The 18,202-nt window shown below is 43.1% G+C and overlaps 1 protein-coding gene across 1 annotated transcript; it reads right to left on the minus strand.

Moving 5' to 3' along the window:
• Positions 1-7,550: 7,550 nt before the first annotated feature.
• On the minus strand, positions 7,551-15,388 carry Acnat1 (acyl-coenzyme A amino acid N-acyltransferase 1). The gene is made up of 3 exons (XM_008763718.4): positions 14,656-15,388; positions 13,298-13,500; positions 7,551-11,023 (listed from the first exon to the last, which is right to left on the minus strand). The coding sequence occupies exons 1-3, from the start codon at positions 15,116-15,118 to the stop codon at positions 10,433-10,435; spliced, it is 1,257 nt and encodes a 418-aa protein (XP_008761940.1). The 5' UTR covers positions 15,119-15,388; the 3' UTR covers positions 7,551-10,432.
• Positions 15,389-18,202: the final 2,814 nt, after the last annotated feature.

Genomic DNA, 18,202 nt, shown 5'->3' on the forward strand with positions numbered 1-18,202 from the left:
TGAAAGAGGAAAAAGAGCTGAAGACTTTAAAGTCCAAGGCCGGGCTGCCCTCAAGCCTTTCAGAGATGTTAGGAAAAATGTGTGGCAATGAGAGAGGAAGTGAACTCTGGGAAGGGTAGGTGGCAGGCATGTGTGTGCCCGTCCTCCCCCACCCAGGAACTTGAAGATAAGGAGTCAGCAAGGGGAGGGAGTCAGGCAATAATAAAGGGAAATGAGCAGGTTTCTGTAGCAATCAGGCAGCTTCTGTGGCTCTGAAGCCACCAGGTCCTTCTTTATTTATACAAGTGTCACAGAATAAAGACAGACTAATGATTATCCAAGTTATTTGGTTGTGTTCAATCTTTATTTACATGTCTAGGGTTGCAACTTCAGTCACAATTAGAAAACACAAACAGAACAGAATTTATTCTTATTATTAGCCCTATAACTCCAATGTAAAGAATCTAGAGAATGTTCCTCCCATGCAAACACATTTATTATATGGCAGCCTGATTTAATAGGCAAAAAAGTATCGGAATGTATCTTTTTATGAATAGCAAAAACCAATGCCCAACTCCTTTCACTATATGTTTTATCATCTCTACTATAAAGTAGGAAATATTTAGTCTGCTTAACTTACTGAGTTTTATTCCTCCAGGGGTGTATGTACCCTGTATGATCCTCTATCTTTAAACTACATTCTGAGAGACCTCTAAGCCTGTAATAAAAAGAGACCTTCATCCATAATCTGTTCTCCTGGCCACTCAGAGTTTGTCAATTTTTCTCTCCTTACCGTGCACCAATTACAAGCCTTGTGTTAGCTTAGGGCCGGATACCCCGAGCAGATTCCTAGAGTGACAGTCCCTTCTACATGTTTATCTGTACCTAACGATCTCCAGGGCAAAAGGGTGACTGCCAAATACTGCTCAGATAAAGTTAATTTTAGACTTTTCCTAAAAAGACTCAGACACAAATTTTTTTCAGAAAAAGGCATAAAATGAATCATAATGCAGAAAGTCCAAAAATGCAACAACCAGAGAGCAAAAGCCAACTGTTAGAGACAGAAGGACAATTGTAGCAATCTGCTCAGCCTTGCTGGAACTATGTCAGTTTTCGGTGTTGGCTTCATGACCCTCACTGTTTCAGTGGATAAGGCTGTGCCAGGGAAGGGAGAGAAGGAGAAAGTAGGAGAGGAGAGGGAGAGAGTGAGGGGGAAGGAGAGATTGGGGAAGGAGAGGGAGAGACTGGGGAAGGAGAGGGAAAGAGTGGAGAGAAAGAAGGAGTTGAGGAGGGAGGAGAGGGAGGAAGAGGGAGGGGGAGAGAGTGCAGGAGAGGGAGGGAGTAGGGAAGGATAGGGAGAGAGTGGGGAAGAGGAAGAGAGGAGAGGAGAGGGAGAGAGTGGGGGAGGAGAGGGAGAGAGTGGGGGAGGAGAGGGAGGGAGTAGGCACATGATTATGTGTTACAGTGATCAAATGGGCTAAAGGACATGCTAAAATCTGGTCAATAATGGAGAGCAAACTGGGAGTTCTGACTAGATTCCATCCCACGGATTCTTATCCCAGCTGTTATAAAACTACAGTTTTGTGATTTTAAGTAAATTGAGCATTAATACTATGAACTATGTAGCACATCCCCCCCATGTAGTATTTGTGAAGTTTGAAGGGAGGTAACACATGATTCCAAAACAGTTCACAGCTCCTAACCAATTTGGTCTGGGATAATTAGATAATAATAGGTAATCTACTATGGCTGTGGTGTAATAAGGGCACAGGGTCCCTTTCTCAGGTTCACAGTTTTATATGTAAACAGACTTTTAAGGGACACAGAATGGAACATGAGGAGAATTTATTGGAGTCAGAACAAGGAAGGTGTCCTTGAAAGGAGAGGGAATATGGAGAAGTGTGTGTGTGTGTGTGTGTGTGTGTGTGTGTGTGTGTGTGTGTGTGTGCTTGCATGCACGGTCAGAGGACATACTACACGATTCACTTTTCTCCCAGGGACCATACCGATTTTCCGGCATTCTTATCTGTTGAGTCATTATGCTGCCTGGAAAGTTACCCTTTCTTATAAAGTAAAGATGAAAACATCTTGGGGAGACAAGGCAAGAACAAAGGAAAGGGGTGGGTTGCTTCTAAGTTCTCTGTCCTTGGTAGTTTTAGTTGAACGAGTGCAAAAATGCCCTTTTCCAAAATTGACCAGAACCTTGGACATGAAAACAGTGTTTGACTCTTTAGGGCCAACAAAGAGAGAAAATAGTTAACTTAGTACTGGTCCATTTATAGTCAAACACGGTGAAGCATACCTACAACCCTACTATTTGAGAGGTAGAGCAGGATAAGCTTGGGACCAGGGTGTGCTACATAGCAAATTACAGGCTAGGCTGAGTGGCCACACATAAAACCTTGGCTGGCTCTCTCTGTCTGTCTCCTTCTCTCTCTCTCTCTCTCTCTCTCTCTCTCTCTCTCTCTCTCTCTCTCTCTCTGTGTGTGTGTGTGTGTGTGTGTGTGTGTCTGCCTGTCTCATTGTGCTTGTGTCTCTCTCTGTTACACACACACACACACACACACACACACACAAATAGGATGTAATACAATTTTTAAGGTTTTTTAAAAATAAACTTACTTTGTTACATACTGGCTAACTCTGAAATTCTTTCCTGTGGCAACGCCAACGTCTGGCTTTACTAGAGTGAAGTTTTGAAAGGATTAAGGAAGTCCTCAGTGTACTTCCATGTCAACAAGGGTGGTGAGGATACCTGGAAGAGAATGGGGGACAAGAGACATGAAGAAGGACACCAAGACAAGAGTCTGATCAAGCCGACAATTTTCCCAAGGCTGAATTTATACCATAACAGGGGTACCAGAGAGGGGCCAAGTGAGTAACATTTACTCAGGTCTAGGACACAGTATTCATGTGGTCAGCTGATGTCAACAGGATGTTAGTTTTTCAGAAATGTTACAGGTCATCACATTGGTTATCTTGATGTCAGATGTATTTCTCAGCAAGGTCAGAATTTTATCATATCATTATTCATCCTGACCACCAGATTTGTATTAGTCTTCTACAGCTGGCTGGTGATTTTCCATGAACCCAGTAATACTTAACTCTAACCATAATATTAACATCAATAATGGAGGGTGTCAAGGGCATCACTCCCAACATCTCCTTCTTCCTTATAATCAAATAAAAAGGTGATCAAATGGCTGTGTTGTCCTGGAATGAGCCCCTCAGGAACTGTGTCTGTCTTAGGTTGGAGTGATATTTGTCACATGACCAAGAGAATCTCATGGGGAGGGTCCGTCATGGGATAAGGCAGCAGCTAATGGCAGTCCTCCTGTCTTTAGACCATTTATTCGTGAATATATTACTCTCTTACCTGTCATTGACTGTCCATCTCAGCATGCAGGGGAGGTGATTCATTGATGTTTCAGAAAAGGCATCAGGACAGCAGGCAGAAAAGAATGTTGGCCTCTTTTGGCTAAAGGACAAAAAGGTCCTTGCCTGGGCTGGGAAATGTGTAGGTGAGCTTGGCCCTCATCAAAGGCATCCTCCATAGCTAGCCTATGATAATATACCTGAATAGGTTTTGCTGCTGTATTATCTACCTGTTGTTTAATAAAGCTGGTTAAACAATTAAATGTCAAAGGGCCAAAAGATATAAGCAAAAGAAGGCCTACTAGGGGAGGGAAGCAGGGTGGTCAACCAAGGGGAGATGGAGAACCAATTTTGATATCAGATCTCAGCTTTTTCTCTTCCTCATTTTCTCTTTTCTAAGCCTTTTCTGACCTGTTTCATGCTTTCTTTAACCTATTCTAAGACACAGGAAGTATCCAAGCACTGCCTTTCTCTCACAAACCAGAATTCACTGTGATTGCTCAAAGTTGGGAAATTAAAAGTAAAAAGCCAATCAAAAATAAGTACACTTGTTAGCATGTATGGTTTATGTAAAAGAGGGGTCCAGACAATTGTTCTTTCTGACTAACTTCTGACTCTTAAAGACAGTGTGGGTCAAGATTAAAATAGTCAGATATATTTAAAACACTGCTCCATTTTGGATAGATGTGAAAATTTAAAAATTGAATGAATTTATATGATTGTAAATGTTTACCATGAAATATCAGAGAAGGGATGCCACCAGGAAGGGAATTACAATTTTAACTGACATTGAACATCTTACATAATTTGGAGAAACCTCTGGAATGCAGGCCATAGATGAAGTTCCGTGTGGGCTCCTTCTTGGGATGAGCGCCCAGAAGCTGGGGAGTAGGAATGTACAGGCTCTTTTAACAATTTTATAGTAAATACTATCCCTGTATCGGCACCTGATTGAAACATTCTAAGGCCCCAAGTATATCCATGTGTCCAATCCTGGTTTCAACCCATGGAGGTAAATTTAACATTTAGGGGGATGCACCATCCCCTTGTTTTAGAATTAGAAACTTCACAATGGGAATCTAGAACGTGTATATTAGTAGGACGGGAGGTATTATAAGTCAAACAACACAGTGTATTAGGTGATAAAATTCTTAAGACCATAGGAAAAGGGCCAGACAAGAAAGCTAGGGGGTGGCCCGTTCAGAGCTGGTAGAACAACCAGATCAGGTGACAAGTAGCATTCAGTCACACAGCTAAATTTGGAAGCTTTCTTGGGACAAAAAGCCCAGGCAAAAACGAGCACAAGCTTTGTGCCTGTAAAACAGAAAGGCGAGCAGAGGGGTAGCTGGAATCTGTCACCGGCTATCTCTCTGGACTTAGATTCTCCCTTAAGGAGTACCTCCCTTCAGTGTCAGCTCAGTGGCTTTGCCTCTCAAGAGACCCAGTCTCTGAAGGACGCTAGGCTTCCAGTAAGAACTAATAACAAAAGGATGGAGAAATGGTTAGGACTTGGGTGCTAGATGTCAAGTGACTGACAAAAGAATTGTATGGCACAACCACTTTAGGGGGGAAGTTTCTTCCAGGCTGTCAGATCCACCTGGCAACCTTGAGTCAAGAGACCATGAGAAAATAGCATCTGAGTATTTATTGAAGGGGGGCTTACCCAGGTGGATGTGATCCAATTGAAGCCTCAAGTATCAGAGAGTGAGCTATAATCAGAGATAACTGGTTATGAGGACTCTTTCTGCTGCCATACCTGAGGCAGGAGTCCACAGTTGAGCAGGCTTCTTGCCTCTTACATCCAATAAGGAGATTGCTAACACTGGAATACTGACCCTTAATAGAACTACAGCCCTCCCTGTGCCTCTGAATTCTAGGACTGCTGTAGTAGCCCTTTGCCAAGCTGTCTCACTGGGTTAGAGGGCCATGGAAAAGAAAACATTGATTCTGACCTTGGCCACAGCCTCCAGTTGGAGTAGGCTGAAGAGCCTGTGCAAAGACTTCCTCCTGTTATCATCATAACAGGGTAAACATAATTAAAGCCTGTTCCGAATTCTGTCTGTCAAAACAAAGTTACTCACAGTCTGCTGTAGACTCTTTCTGAAACTACTTTAGGGGCTCCCCTGCCCCCCAACCTGGGGCATTTTGGCCACAGGGACAGGAACTGACTGTTGCAGGGATAGGATCAGAGGAACTCTCTATGTCAATGATGACTAATGGGGGAAGGTGACTTAATGCTGGAGATCAACTCCTCTCTTGAAATAGGGCCAGCAGATAAGGCAGGCTCCCTCAAAGAACTTCTCTTAATGAACGCTCTCCTTCTGTGAGTAAGTTTTGAAGGTCTGGCCATTGAAGGCAGTGACTGCAAATTTTTTCAGGGCCAAAAGTCTCATAATAGTCTTTAAAATAATCACTAATTGCCTACTATCTTTTTGCTGTCAAAGCATCAGCCCTGGCTGGCCTTATCACCTTGAAACTCCTCTTATGCCGACTTGGCCTGAGTTGTGCTGCTGCCCACGCACAGTCTGCAGGTTGCTTTCTAGTGGGCCTGTATGCTTGCCACCCTCAGCCCCACACTTCCCTACTCTGTGGTGTCTCTTCTTTAGAAGCTGTGAATGTCTAAGCAACAGGGAGATCCCTTCTTCAGGATCCAAGGCAAAGCTTTCAGATTCTTGTTAATGCCTGCTTCAGACAGGATCACTCACTAACCTGAAGTCCTTCATACACATGTGTGATTAACTGTTAACAGCAGCTAGACTGGACAAGGGAAGCAAAGGGAGGGGCATCTCTCCTTGGGGAGGCTCAAGAGAGAAAGACAAAACTCCCTGGCAGAAAACAATTTCTCTCAAGCAAATCATTCCTAAGTTAAGGACCAAGAAGACCAAGTAAAACTCTTTGACAAACAAAACAAACAGTTCCATGATTTCAAACACAGTCGTCAGTCCAAGTCCAACAATGAAACAAAAGACAAAAAGACACTCAACAATACCACAGAAAACAAACAAGACAACAAGACCAAGACAACAAGACCAAGACAAGGCGTCCTATACAGATGCCTGATACCTTTCAGTACCTGGCCCAAACTGCAGCTTAACCTTGGCTGCTTCCAGGATGAGGCGGACCGTCTGATCCCACCTCCCAACAGGATTCTAGAGTGTCCTCTAGATTCCTTTTTTCTCCTAGAGAATCCTTTAGGGCCTATGGCCTGTGACAACTAACACGTCTGCCTGTCACAGACTTAAGTCCTTCACGGGATCCACAGCAATCACTGAAGGGACTCTAACCCCTCTTCAGGGAGAACTTGAACCCCCCTCTGAAGCGACTCAAACCCTCAGACAGCAGACATGGACAACACAAGACAACATGAAACAAAGATGAGACAACATGACACAGAAACAAAGAGGAAAGTAACATAGAACACAAAACACAGATTTGCTTGAGTTTACCTCTGATCTCCTTATCAATTGTGGTCTGGGGGGGAGTGCAGTTCCCGGCCGATGCACCAAAATGTTGTAAGACCCCATAGTGCCCTACCTCAGGAGCGCTACCTACAGAGCACAGGTTGACAAAATGACCGCTACAATAGCATGCCGGTATAAGGTTTTTTAATTCATGTACGTGGGGTTGCTCATCCACACAGGGAGAGGCAACCTCAAACCTAAGAAACACACAACTTTTATTCATTACAGAGTGCAGACTTCAGCAACAGGGTTAGCTGGCCTATAAAACAATCACTAACTCTGCACTATCTTTTTGTATCAACTGTTCCCTCCTGGTGGAATCATGGAAAAATATTTCCTACAAAGTCTAAGAATTTCTTTAAATCTTTTTCCTTAACCCTATCCCTCGCATCCTGAGTGATTCCCTGAGTCCTGTCACAAAAGCTGACTGGAGAATGCTTCTCCCATCACTCACCACTGAGATCTGTATCTTTCCAGGGAGAAACACACCAAGCATTTGAACCAAGTTCTGACAGTCCATGGTAGCCAGAAGTGGGGGAGCAAAGGCTCCGAGGAGGGAGCAAAGGCTCCGAGGAAGAAGGAAGACAGGCCTGTATATTCAGGGGGGATGACATTCTCCTCCAGGAGATCTCCAAACAGCCCCAAGTTGGGTGCCATTTATCAACGAGGGTGGTGAGGGTACCTGGAAGAGAATGGGGGACAAGAGTGGTGAAGAAGGACGCCAAGACAAGAGTCTGATCAAAGTGACAATTTTATTTTTTTTCCAAGGCTGAATTTATACCATAACAGGGGTAACAGAGAGAAGGGGCAAGTAGGAAACATTTATGCAGGCCTAGGACACAGTATTCATGTGGTCAGCTGATGTCAACAGGATGTTAGTTTTTCAGAGGGTTACAGGTTTGTCATATTATTAGTCAGCAGGATGTTGGTTTTTCAGAAAGGTTACAGGTCATCACATTGGGTATTTTGACATCACATGTATTTCTCAGCAAGGTCAGAAGTTTATCATATCATTATTCATCCTGACCACCAGATTAGTCTTCTGCAGCTGGCTGGGGATTTTCCATAAAACCAATCATACTTAACTCTAACCATAATATTAACATCAATAATGGAGGGTTTCAAGGGCATCGCTTCCAACACTTACAGTGATCTGGACACTGTGTGGCTTACTGAGAAAACCACACCATGAAAGTCAAAAGTCAGAGCTTAATTCAGAGGACTGACTGACAGTCTGTCTCCAAGAGAAAGGAAAGGAGGCGTGACAATAGAGAGTATGGGTTTTTATGGGGTGATTTTAGTTGGAGGGAATGTGGTGGGAGAGTGTTAAGAAAGAAAACTGAACTTTAGAAAAGGGGACTACAGTAAACAGCGGTTGATGGGGTTATAGGTCACTCTGGCAGTTAGATTGCAGGAAGCTGTGGTCCAGAAGTCCTGCTGAGTCTAGGAGCCAGCAGACTTCTGGAAAATGTAGAACAATCAAATTCCATTTCCCGAAGTCACTAAGTGCTTCATCTTAGTGATTTGGGTGACTCCATTTTGGGCCAAAGATCTGAGCCAGCCCAACAGTCACCATGCTAGTCTGCCACTTACAGTCACGACCAATGCTCATGACAATTCCGTAGTGAACACAAAAACGTTACTCAGATCCCACTTCTTGATCTGGGTTGTGCTGGTTTTGATCTGTGGCTTCATACATGCTTAGTGGACATTATTATGCAGTCTGAATCGTTCTAATAACAGGGGACATGGAACACAGTAAGTAGACCAGCTGCATTCCCTCATGGGACTGAGTCAATGAGAAGAAAAGGAGGGCCCATGTAAGAAGGAGGCTTGCAGTTTTCTAAGAAGTTTCCAAGGTTGTTTCCTTGGACAGAGAACTGAACTTCAGGAGCTAGAACACCAAGCTATGTGAGAAAATCAAAAGTAACCACTGTGTTACTTCAGTATTGAAAAGAACCTGTAGCTGGGACTCCAATGAAAGGATGCTGGCTTGAATGTTGAATCTCCAGCCACAAGATGCTACTTTCTTGGGTAAAATTTCATGAATTGAGGTAGGGTGTCTCTAACCATGAAGGGAAAGCAGCTTTGAAGGATGTGAAAGCTGGTAGGAGAAAGATTCAGCAGAGCCCAAGACTCATCGGTTATGGTGGATGACAGTGATCAGGAATGTCTCCCTGGGGAAAATCTAACTCCCCTGACTCACAGGAGCCTGGAAATGAGTAAAACACGGCAAAGAAAAGCAATTCAGATTTGAATGTCTTCCCAGTTCTTCCCTGGAAGCCCAGAAAATGCTACATGTGCTCCTCACAGGGGAGAAACTGTCAGGAGAATGAGCTTACACTCTCCAGACTGCTTCTAGGTGCTCAGTTCTGCTTTGTCTTGTATGTTGACACTGGAAGTGTGCTCCATCTACAATCTTCCCGGGAAGCTAACTAAAACTGTGAGAGAATGGTAGAAAGAGGGAGGGGAGGAACATTTCCTCTCCAAGGAAAACAGCATACTACAACATAACAAATTAACAATTTTTTAAAAAGATTTGATTGATAAGTGAAGCAAGAGTAGACACTCAAAAAGATAAAACAGCCAAATAGTTAGATGGGCCACACTGAGAGAAAAGAGAAAACAGAGGGTGAAAAAAAACCCGAGTCTATGTAAAAATAATTTATGAAAAGAACATGCTCTAGGAAACAAATGAAAGTCTGCAAAATAAATAAATGATGAGATTGTCTCCAAAAGCAACATTAGAACCCTTGTTAGTCAATGAAGGAATTTCATCTATTCAGATTAAATGAGGACACAGAAGTAGTGCCTAGTGACCATGAACATGACCAGGAGAGTCCAGAAGAGAAAAGCATAACAGCCTCAGAGAGGAAATCAGTATGAAAACGGGAACAGCTAACCCTGATCTGGTGAGAGCTGTATGCCAAACATTACTCTATAAATCTTACATAGCTCATTCACTTTCAATAAAAACACACTTGATTAAATTTAATTACACTCCTGATTTTTTTAACAAAGAAAAAGTAATATACACCTAGAATAAAGAGACGCATCCCACTTTTAAAGAAAAGTGATCTACCGGAAATCTACTGCAAGCATTATGCTTGAGAGAGGACGAGAATGTTCATTTCTAGCATCAGAAACACAACTCATTGTAGTTTAAACAGAGCATGTACTCCTAGAAAGGGGAGTTTTACGGATTTTATTTGGATTGAACATGCCTAGATCAAATGAATCATTAACTGGACACACACACACACACACACACACACACACACACACACAGTGTTCATCAGTTTGCAAAAATATCACAACTTGTGAATACTGATGCATTTCTAAATTAAACTAAAATTTAAATTTTATTTAGAAAATTTCAAACTACATACAAATTCACCAAAAACACCTCAGGTGCACGTGTGTCCGGGTCTGTGAATTTGTCTGGTTTCCTTCCAATTGAATTGCGATGATTGTGAGAGTAAGCCAGGAGAATTCTGTCCCCCATCCCCACCCTTGCCCTGCAGCCCCTAACGATGATGCTTTAATCCCGAGACCAATTCCAACCTCTTCTCTAACGCACTCCCTGCCCTTTACTCTGTCCTGCATGGTCACACTGTTTAGAGTTTGCCTCCAGACTGAAGGAGGTGTTGCCTGAAGAACTTTTGGATCTCTCCCCAGGAGTGCACCTGAGCTGCTGCATGAGCGATGGGATCTCCTCCCCAAAGCAAGGGTTTGCCCAAGACAGAGTGCCAGGACGCAAAGCAAAAGGGAGAATAAGGCGGCTCTATGAGGTGGCCTGCCCCAGGGTATGCCAGCATCCTTCCACTGCTTCTCCCATGGCTCCGGAGCCGGTCCATGGCTCTCTGTGCATGCAACTTGCTAGCCAAGCTTTCGTCATTCTCTCCTACAATGAAGAGGATCTTCCCTTGGGCCTTTTCCACCGGAAGTATCTTTTGTGAGTTGAGTTTATTCTGGGGAACTGAACAGTGACGGAAGCGTACAGCCCCTGAGGGATGGACTTGCATCAATTCCGAAGCCAGTAGGATGGGTGTCACCACCAGATCCCCGTATCTTAGTGGAACATCAAAGACTACGCTGGGCCCATTTATGCAGACGGTGGCAGCCACCTGCTTCAGATAGCAAGCCATGGCCAGCCCAATCTCTGCTCCTTTGCTCACTGAGATCACACCAATTCCTGGCTGTTGGATCTGAAATGCAGAGCAAAGGAGAAACAGTTTACATCTTCCTGCGTCTGGGAAGAAGCGCTCCTGAAGAAAGGTCAGGCAGGCAAAACATTCTAACTCTGGCACTCGGCCCTTCCATTTTTTGAGAGCTAGAGACTACTGCTGATTTAATAATACCGTCTCTGAGCTTACCATCTTGAGGGAGCAACTGTGTCATCCACCTTTAAACAATCAAAATACAACCACGTGAAAAGTAGAGTCATAGAGATAGGCGTGGTGGTACAATTCTATAATCCTAGTACCAGGGAAACTGAGGCCAGAGATTTGGATTCCAGCCCAGCCCATGTAGGGAGACCGCGTCTTAAAATAAATAAACGATTTCAACTAAAATTCTAAAATGTAATTAAAACCCAGCAACATTGAATGAACAAACAAGAGCAGAAGAAGTTTGCTTTCTAAAGGATCACATTTTTGGCTTCACTAGAGAAAGGTGTTTGGGGCTGGGAAGATAGCTCAAGGGCACAGTGCTTGCCGGGCAAACATGAGGACTCAAGTTCAACTCCTGTGGTGCACAGTTGTAATCGCGTGCACTAGGGAGGCACCAGCACAAATTTGATCGCTAGCACAAAGATCCATACTTTGGGAGAAAGAATCACGTAGAGATCATTATTGATGTATGAAAACATACCAAGTTCAGGATTTAGGATCAGTAGCTGATAGACCTGATTGGAAGGGCCATAGGAATACATTGCATGAGCTTCAAATGTAACATGTCTTGGCTTTTCTTTTTTTTTTTTTTTTTAACTCTTTTTTTTTCTTTTTTTTTTTTTTCTTTTCATTTTTTCTTTTTTTCGGAGCTGGGGACCGAACCCAGGGCCTTGTGCTTGCTACCACTGAGCTAAATCCCCAACCCCTTTTTTAACTCTTTTTTAAATTTATTTAATACTTAATAATAATTCTTTGGTTTCTGGGCAAACATCCCCCTCCCCCCTCTCCTTCCTTATGGGTGTTCCCCTCCCAACCCTCCCCCCATTGCCGCCCTCCCCCCAACAGTTTAGTTCACTGGGGGTTCAGTCTTAGCAGTACCAAGGGCTTCCCCTTCCACTGGTGCTCTTACTAGGATATTCATTGCTACCTATGAGGTCAGAGTTCAGGGTCAGTCCATGTATAGTCTTTGGGTAGTGGCTTAGTCCCTGGAAGCTCTGGTTGCTTGGCATTGTTGTACATATGGGGTCTCGAGCCCCTTCAAGCTCTTCCAGTTCTTTTTCTGATTCCTTCAACGGGGGTCCTATTCTCAGTTCAGTGGTTTGCTGCTGGCATTCGCCTCTATATTTGCTGTATTCTGGCTGTGTCTCTCAGGAGCGATCTACATCCGGCTCCTGTCGACCTGCACTTCTTTGCTTCATCCATCTTGTCTAATTGGGTGGCTGTATATGTATGGGCCACATGTGGGGCAGGCTCTGAATGGGTGTTCCTTCAGTCTCTGTTTTAATCTTTGCCTCTCTCTTCCCTGCCAAGGGTATTCTTGTTCCCTTTTTAGAGAAGGAGTGAAGCATTCACATTTTGATCATCCATCTTGAGTTTCATTTCTTCTAGGCATCTAGGGTAATTCAAGCATTTGGGCTAATAGCCACTTATCAGTGAGTGCATACCATGTATGTCTTTCTGTGATTGGGTTAGCTCACTCAGGATGATATTTTCCAGTTCCAACCATTTGCCTACGAATTTCATAAAGCCATTGTTTTTGATAGCTGAGTAATATTCCATTGTGTAGATGTACCACAATTTCTGTATCCATTCCTCTGTTGAAGGGCATCTGGGTTCTTTCCAGGTTCTGGCTATTATAAATAAGGCTGCGATGAACATAGTGGAGCACGTGTCTTTTTTATATGTTGGGGCATCTTTTGGGTATATGCCCAAGAGAGGTATAGCTGGATCCTCAGGCAGTTCAATGTCCAATTTTCTGAGGAACCTCTAGACTGATTTCCAGAATGGTTGTACCAGTTTGCAATCCCACCAACAATGGAGGAGTGTTCCTCTTTCTCCGCATCCTCGCCAGCATCTGCTGTCACCTGAGTTTTTGATCTTAGCCATTCTCACTGCTGTTAAGAATCACAGTGTGTGCACGGTGTAGTTATTGTCTTCTGTGTGCTAGTAAGCAGTAATGAGCGACCAACTGAACAATTCTTTCATTCGTAAAATGTAAACTAGGCTCTGCCAAAGGCTGAGATTACACCAGACATCTGGGCTTTTTCTTCCTAAGATTGCACAAAATGAAAGGAAAAGTGTTCTCAGTACCTTGGGGTGAGCAAGTAGGAAGTTGGCAGCTTCCTCAAAATAGTCCAAGTCCTCCTCCAACAGTTCCTTAGGAAGGTCCTCATAGGCAAAATAGGCTAATGCCAGCACTGCAAAACCACGAGAAGCCAGAAGACTGGCACGGAATTCAACTAGACCTCCAATGCTCCCAAACAAATCAATAATTCCTGGAAAAGGACCTTTCCCTGGGAGGAAACAGAAGAATAAGAAAGTGGGATTAAAAGAGAGCTAAGTATGACAGTCAAAGCAAAGGCCACATAATGAAGTATATATAGGCACACAGTGGTACAGGTTCATTCACACTCATGCACTCGTGCATACATACATGTCCACATGACAGTGCACATTTATTTCATCCAAATTGTTACTGTGTATCATAGCTCCTTAAATTGTGAATCATAAAGGCATGGGGACTCATGTAAGTGAATACAGGAGAAAGCCGACCATAAGAAATCATTTGAACGTGCAGTGGCCAAAATTTATACAATATAAAACAGTAGTGGTCCCAAGGTCTGCTGGAGCCCATGGGACTTCACTTTACCCTGGCTCTGAATGCACAGGGGGGCTCACTTATCTTCACAGGTGCCAGTACAGCACTATTCTCCAATCTTTGTAACCCCACAGAATCAAGTTTATTAGTTGTATGCAGTGAAACCACAGTGCCTTTACAGCACAACAGACAGTCCTTTGCTCATATAGTCAAGTAGTGGTGTAATTACAGAAAGCACACTGGCTTCTGGTGTGTTCTAGCCATCATTCTTTAGCATGTATGTATCAAATTAGTAAACTTTCATGTTGTAATTAGGTTAGAGTGTCTGATTTTTAAAGCTGACCTCTGACTTATGATTTCGGTTGCAAATAAATCTCATCAAGTGAACCTGGACTTAGGATAAGAGGAGAATTTTCAAAGGTTTTTTAAATGGCCCTAAACATACTGGTACAATTTGGTTCTACATATTTATGTGAAGCAGATTTCTTAGCTTTCACAATTATGAAGCCAAAATGTCACCAATTCTGAAAACAGTGAAGATGTCATCTACACATATCCTACATTCTCAAGTATTCAACCAAGGCTCCATTCCACTTAGAAAAAAACAGGCAAGCCCATTCATCTTATCTGTTTGCAAATTTGCTTTCTTCTCTAAGAAATGGTACAATTATAGGTATACGGGAGAACAATTTTAAAAGTATTTTCTGTATATAATCAGTAACTGATCTCTACACATATTTCATATACCTGTAAACCCAAGATCAAGCAAAAATTCATATAGCAAAAAAGAGCTCAGAAGTAGAAAAAAAATTAAGAATCTAAGTTCTGTATCAACAAAGATAATTCTCACCTGGAGGGAGAAAAAGGGCTCCCCGAACCCGACCTTCTCGGATCTGCTCCCGTTTGACCCCGGGGCCAGCAAACCAGCGATGCACTATCTGGCTGGCCTTGGGTGGAATTCTGACTGTTTCTAGCCAGCAAACAGAGTCATACAGGTCCAGGCAGATGCAAAGGGGGCTGTTCATCACATCTTTCTTGATCAGCCTCTGGAAAGCCCTCTTGGGTTTCAGACAACAAAAGAGGCCCATCGGGTGGACCCCTACATAGTCACCCCCCAAGGCTGATGCCTGCTCCAGGTCCACCTCACCAGCCTCATTAGCTTTGTAGAAGGCTTTGGATTGAAACAGATTCTCCTTCTCATCTTTCACTGTCGCTGTGATGGTCACTATCTGTGAAGGAGGCAGGCCTATTGCCCGGATGGACACAGGCTCATCTGCAAGGGCATTTGAAGGTGTGGCTATCAACTGGAGCATTATCAAGCTGTTGAGGGGCACTTCGTCCCTGCAATGAAGGAGGAAAATGAGCTGGAGACTTTAAAGTTCAAGGCAATACTGCCCTCAAGCCTTTCAAAGATGTTAGTAAAAATGTGTGGCACTGAGAGAGGAAGTGAACTCTTGGAAGGGTAGGTGGCAGGGATGTGTGTGCCCGTCCTCCCCCACCCAGGAACTTGAAGATAACGAGTCAGCAAGGGGAGGGAGTCAGGCAATGATTAGGGGAAATGAGCAGGTTTGTCTAGCAATGAATCAGGCAGCTTCTATGGCTCTGAAGCCACCAGGTCCTTCTTTATTTATACAAGTTTCACAGAATAAAGACAGACTAATGATTATCCAAGTTGTTTAGGTTGTGTTCAATCTTTATTTACATTTCTAGGGTTGCAACTTCAGTCACAATTAGAAAACACAAACAGAACAGAATTTATTCTTATTATTAGCCCTATAACTCCAATGTAAAGAATCTAGAGAATGTTCCTCCCATGCAAACACATTTATTATATGGCAACCTGATTTAATAGACAAAAAATATTGGAATGTATCTTTTTATGAATAGCAAAAACCAATGCCCAACTCCTTTCACTATATGTTTTATCATCTCTACTATAAAGTAGGAAATGTTTAGTCTGTTTAACTTACTGAGTTTTATTCCTCCAGGGGTGTATGTACCCTGTATTACCCTCTATCTTTAAACTACATTCTGAGAGACCTCTAAGCCTGTAATAAAAAGAGACCTTCATTTATAATCTGTTCTCCTGGCCAGTCAGAGTTTGTCAATTGTCCCTGTTTACCGTGCACAAATTACACACCTTGTGTCAGCTTAGGGCCAGATACCCCGAGCAGATTCCTAGAGTGACAGTCCCTTCTACGTGCTTACCTGTACTTAATGATCTCCAGAGCAAAAGGGTGACTTCCAAATAGTGCTCAGATAAAGTTAATTTTAAACTTTTCCTAAAAAGACTCAGACACAAATTTTTTCAGAAAAAAACATAAAAATGAATCATAATGCAGAAAGTCCAAAAATGCAACAAGCAGAGACCAAAAGCCAACTATTAGAGACAGAAGGACAATTGTAGCAATCTGCTCAGCCTTGCTGGAACTATGTCAATTGTCGGTGTTGGCTTCATGACCCTCACTGTTTCAGTGGATAAGGCTGTGCCAGGGAAGTGGGAAAGGAGAAAGTAGGAGAGGAGAGGGAGAGAGTGAGGGGGAAGGAGAGACTGGGGAAGGAGAGGGAGTGACTGGGGAAGGAGAGGGAAAGAGTGGAGAGAAAGAAGGAGAGAGTTGAGGAGAGAGAAGAGGGAGAAAGAGGGAGAGGGAGGGAGTGGGGGAGGAGAAGGAGGGAGTAGGCACATGGTTATGTGTTACAGTGATCAAATGGGCTAAAGGACATGCTAAAATCCTGACATTAATGGAGAGCAAACTGGGAATTCTAACTAGATTCCATCCCACGGATTCTTATCCCAGCTGTTATAAAACTACAGTTTTGTGATTTTAAATAAATTGAGCATTAATACTATTAACTATGTAGCACACACACCCCCCATGTAGTATTTGTGAAGTTTGAAGGGAGGTAACACATGAGTCCAAAACAGTTCATATCTCCTGCCCAATTTAGTCTGGAATAATTAGAAAATAATAGGCAATCTATTATGGCGGTCATGTAACTAAGGGCACAGAGTCCCTTTCTCAGCTTCATAGTTTTATGTGTAAACCGATTTTTAAGGGACACAGAATGGAACATGAGGAGAATTTATTGGAGTCAGAACAAGGAAGGTGTCCTTGAAAGGAGAGTGAATATGGAGAAGTATGGAGAAGTGTGTGTATGTGTGTGTGTGTGTGTGTGTGTGTGTGTGTGTGTGTGTGTGTGTGCTTGCATGCACGGTCAGAGGACATACTACACGATTCACTTTTCTCCCAGGGACCATACCGATTATCCGGCATTCTTACCTGTTGAGTCATTATGCTGCCTGGAAAGTTACCCTTTCTTATAAAGTAAAGATGAAAACATCTTGGGGAGACAAGGCAGGAACAAAGGAAAGGGGAGGGTTGCTTCTACGTTCTCTGTCCTTTGTAGTTTTAGTTGAACGAGTGCAAAAATGTCCTTTTCCAAAATTGACCAGGACCTTGGACATGAAAACCGTGTTCAACTCTTTAGGGCCAACAAAGAGAGAAAATAGTTAACCTTAGTACTGGTCCATTTATAGTCAAACACGGTGAAGCATACCTACAACCCTACTATTTGAGAGTTAGAGACAGGAGGATCAGGACAAGCTTGGCACCAAGATGGGCTACATAGCAAATTCCAGGCTAGGCTGAGTGGCCACACAAAAGAACTTGGCTGTCTCTCTCTGTCTCTCTCTGTCTTTCTCTGTCGCTCTCTTTCTTTCTCTGTCTCTGTCTCTCTCTGTCTCTGTCTTTCTCTCTCTGTCTCTGTCTGTCTCTCTCTGTCTTACTGTGTTTGTGTCTCTCTCTGTCACACATACACACACACACACACTCTCACATGCATGCATATGTTTATATTACAAATATTTAACCTTGTACTGGGGTGAGAGTTGCTATGTGGTATAGAACTTGTGGATATGTCTTAGACATCACAAAATATTAAATTTCTTTATCATCATCTGCATGTCTTTTAGTTTTATGGCCTGGAAGTAATAACACATTACTTATTGCAATCTGTTTCCTTTGCTTTTGTTACCTATTGGCCAGGATGGAACAGCTAATTGTATTACCCTTTGGCTTTGTGTCCTGTAAGACCCCAACCCTTGGTCACTGGGTGGTACTTCCTTCAAGACGTCCCCTGAGACACCAAGATGCAGATCAATGCAAAAGCGTGAGTTTAGTTTCCAGGTGTTGCATCGGGGTTGACCCTCAATCAGTCCCTCAAGGCAAGTGACTAGATGGCGACCCCAAATGACTATTACAAGCAGTTTTTATACTTTTTAGGTGCACAGGTTACAGCAAGGTTACAGTTCAAACTTATTGGCTAAGGTGGGTGGGTATAAGGCTAGCATAAACCCCTAGGGTCTTTCATTCCCCTTTTTCTTGTACAAGCTCCAA

This window comes from Rattus norvegicus, chromosome 5 (assembly GCF_036323735.1).
Source record: "Rattus norvegicus strain BN/NHsdMcwi chromosome 5, GRCr8, whole genome shotgun sequence".
Taxonomy (NCBI): Eukaryota; Metazoa; Chordata; class Mammalia; order Rodentia; family Muridae; genus Rattus; species Rattus norvegicus.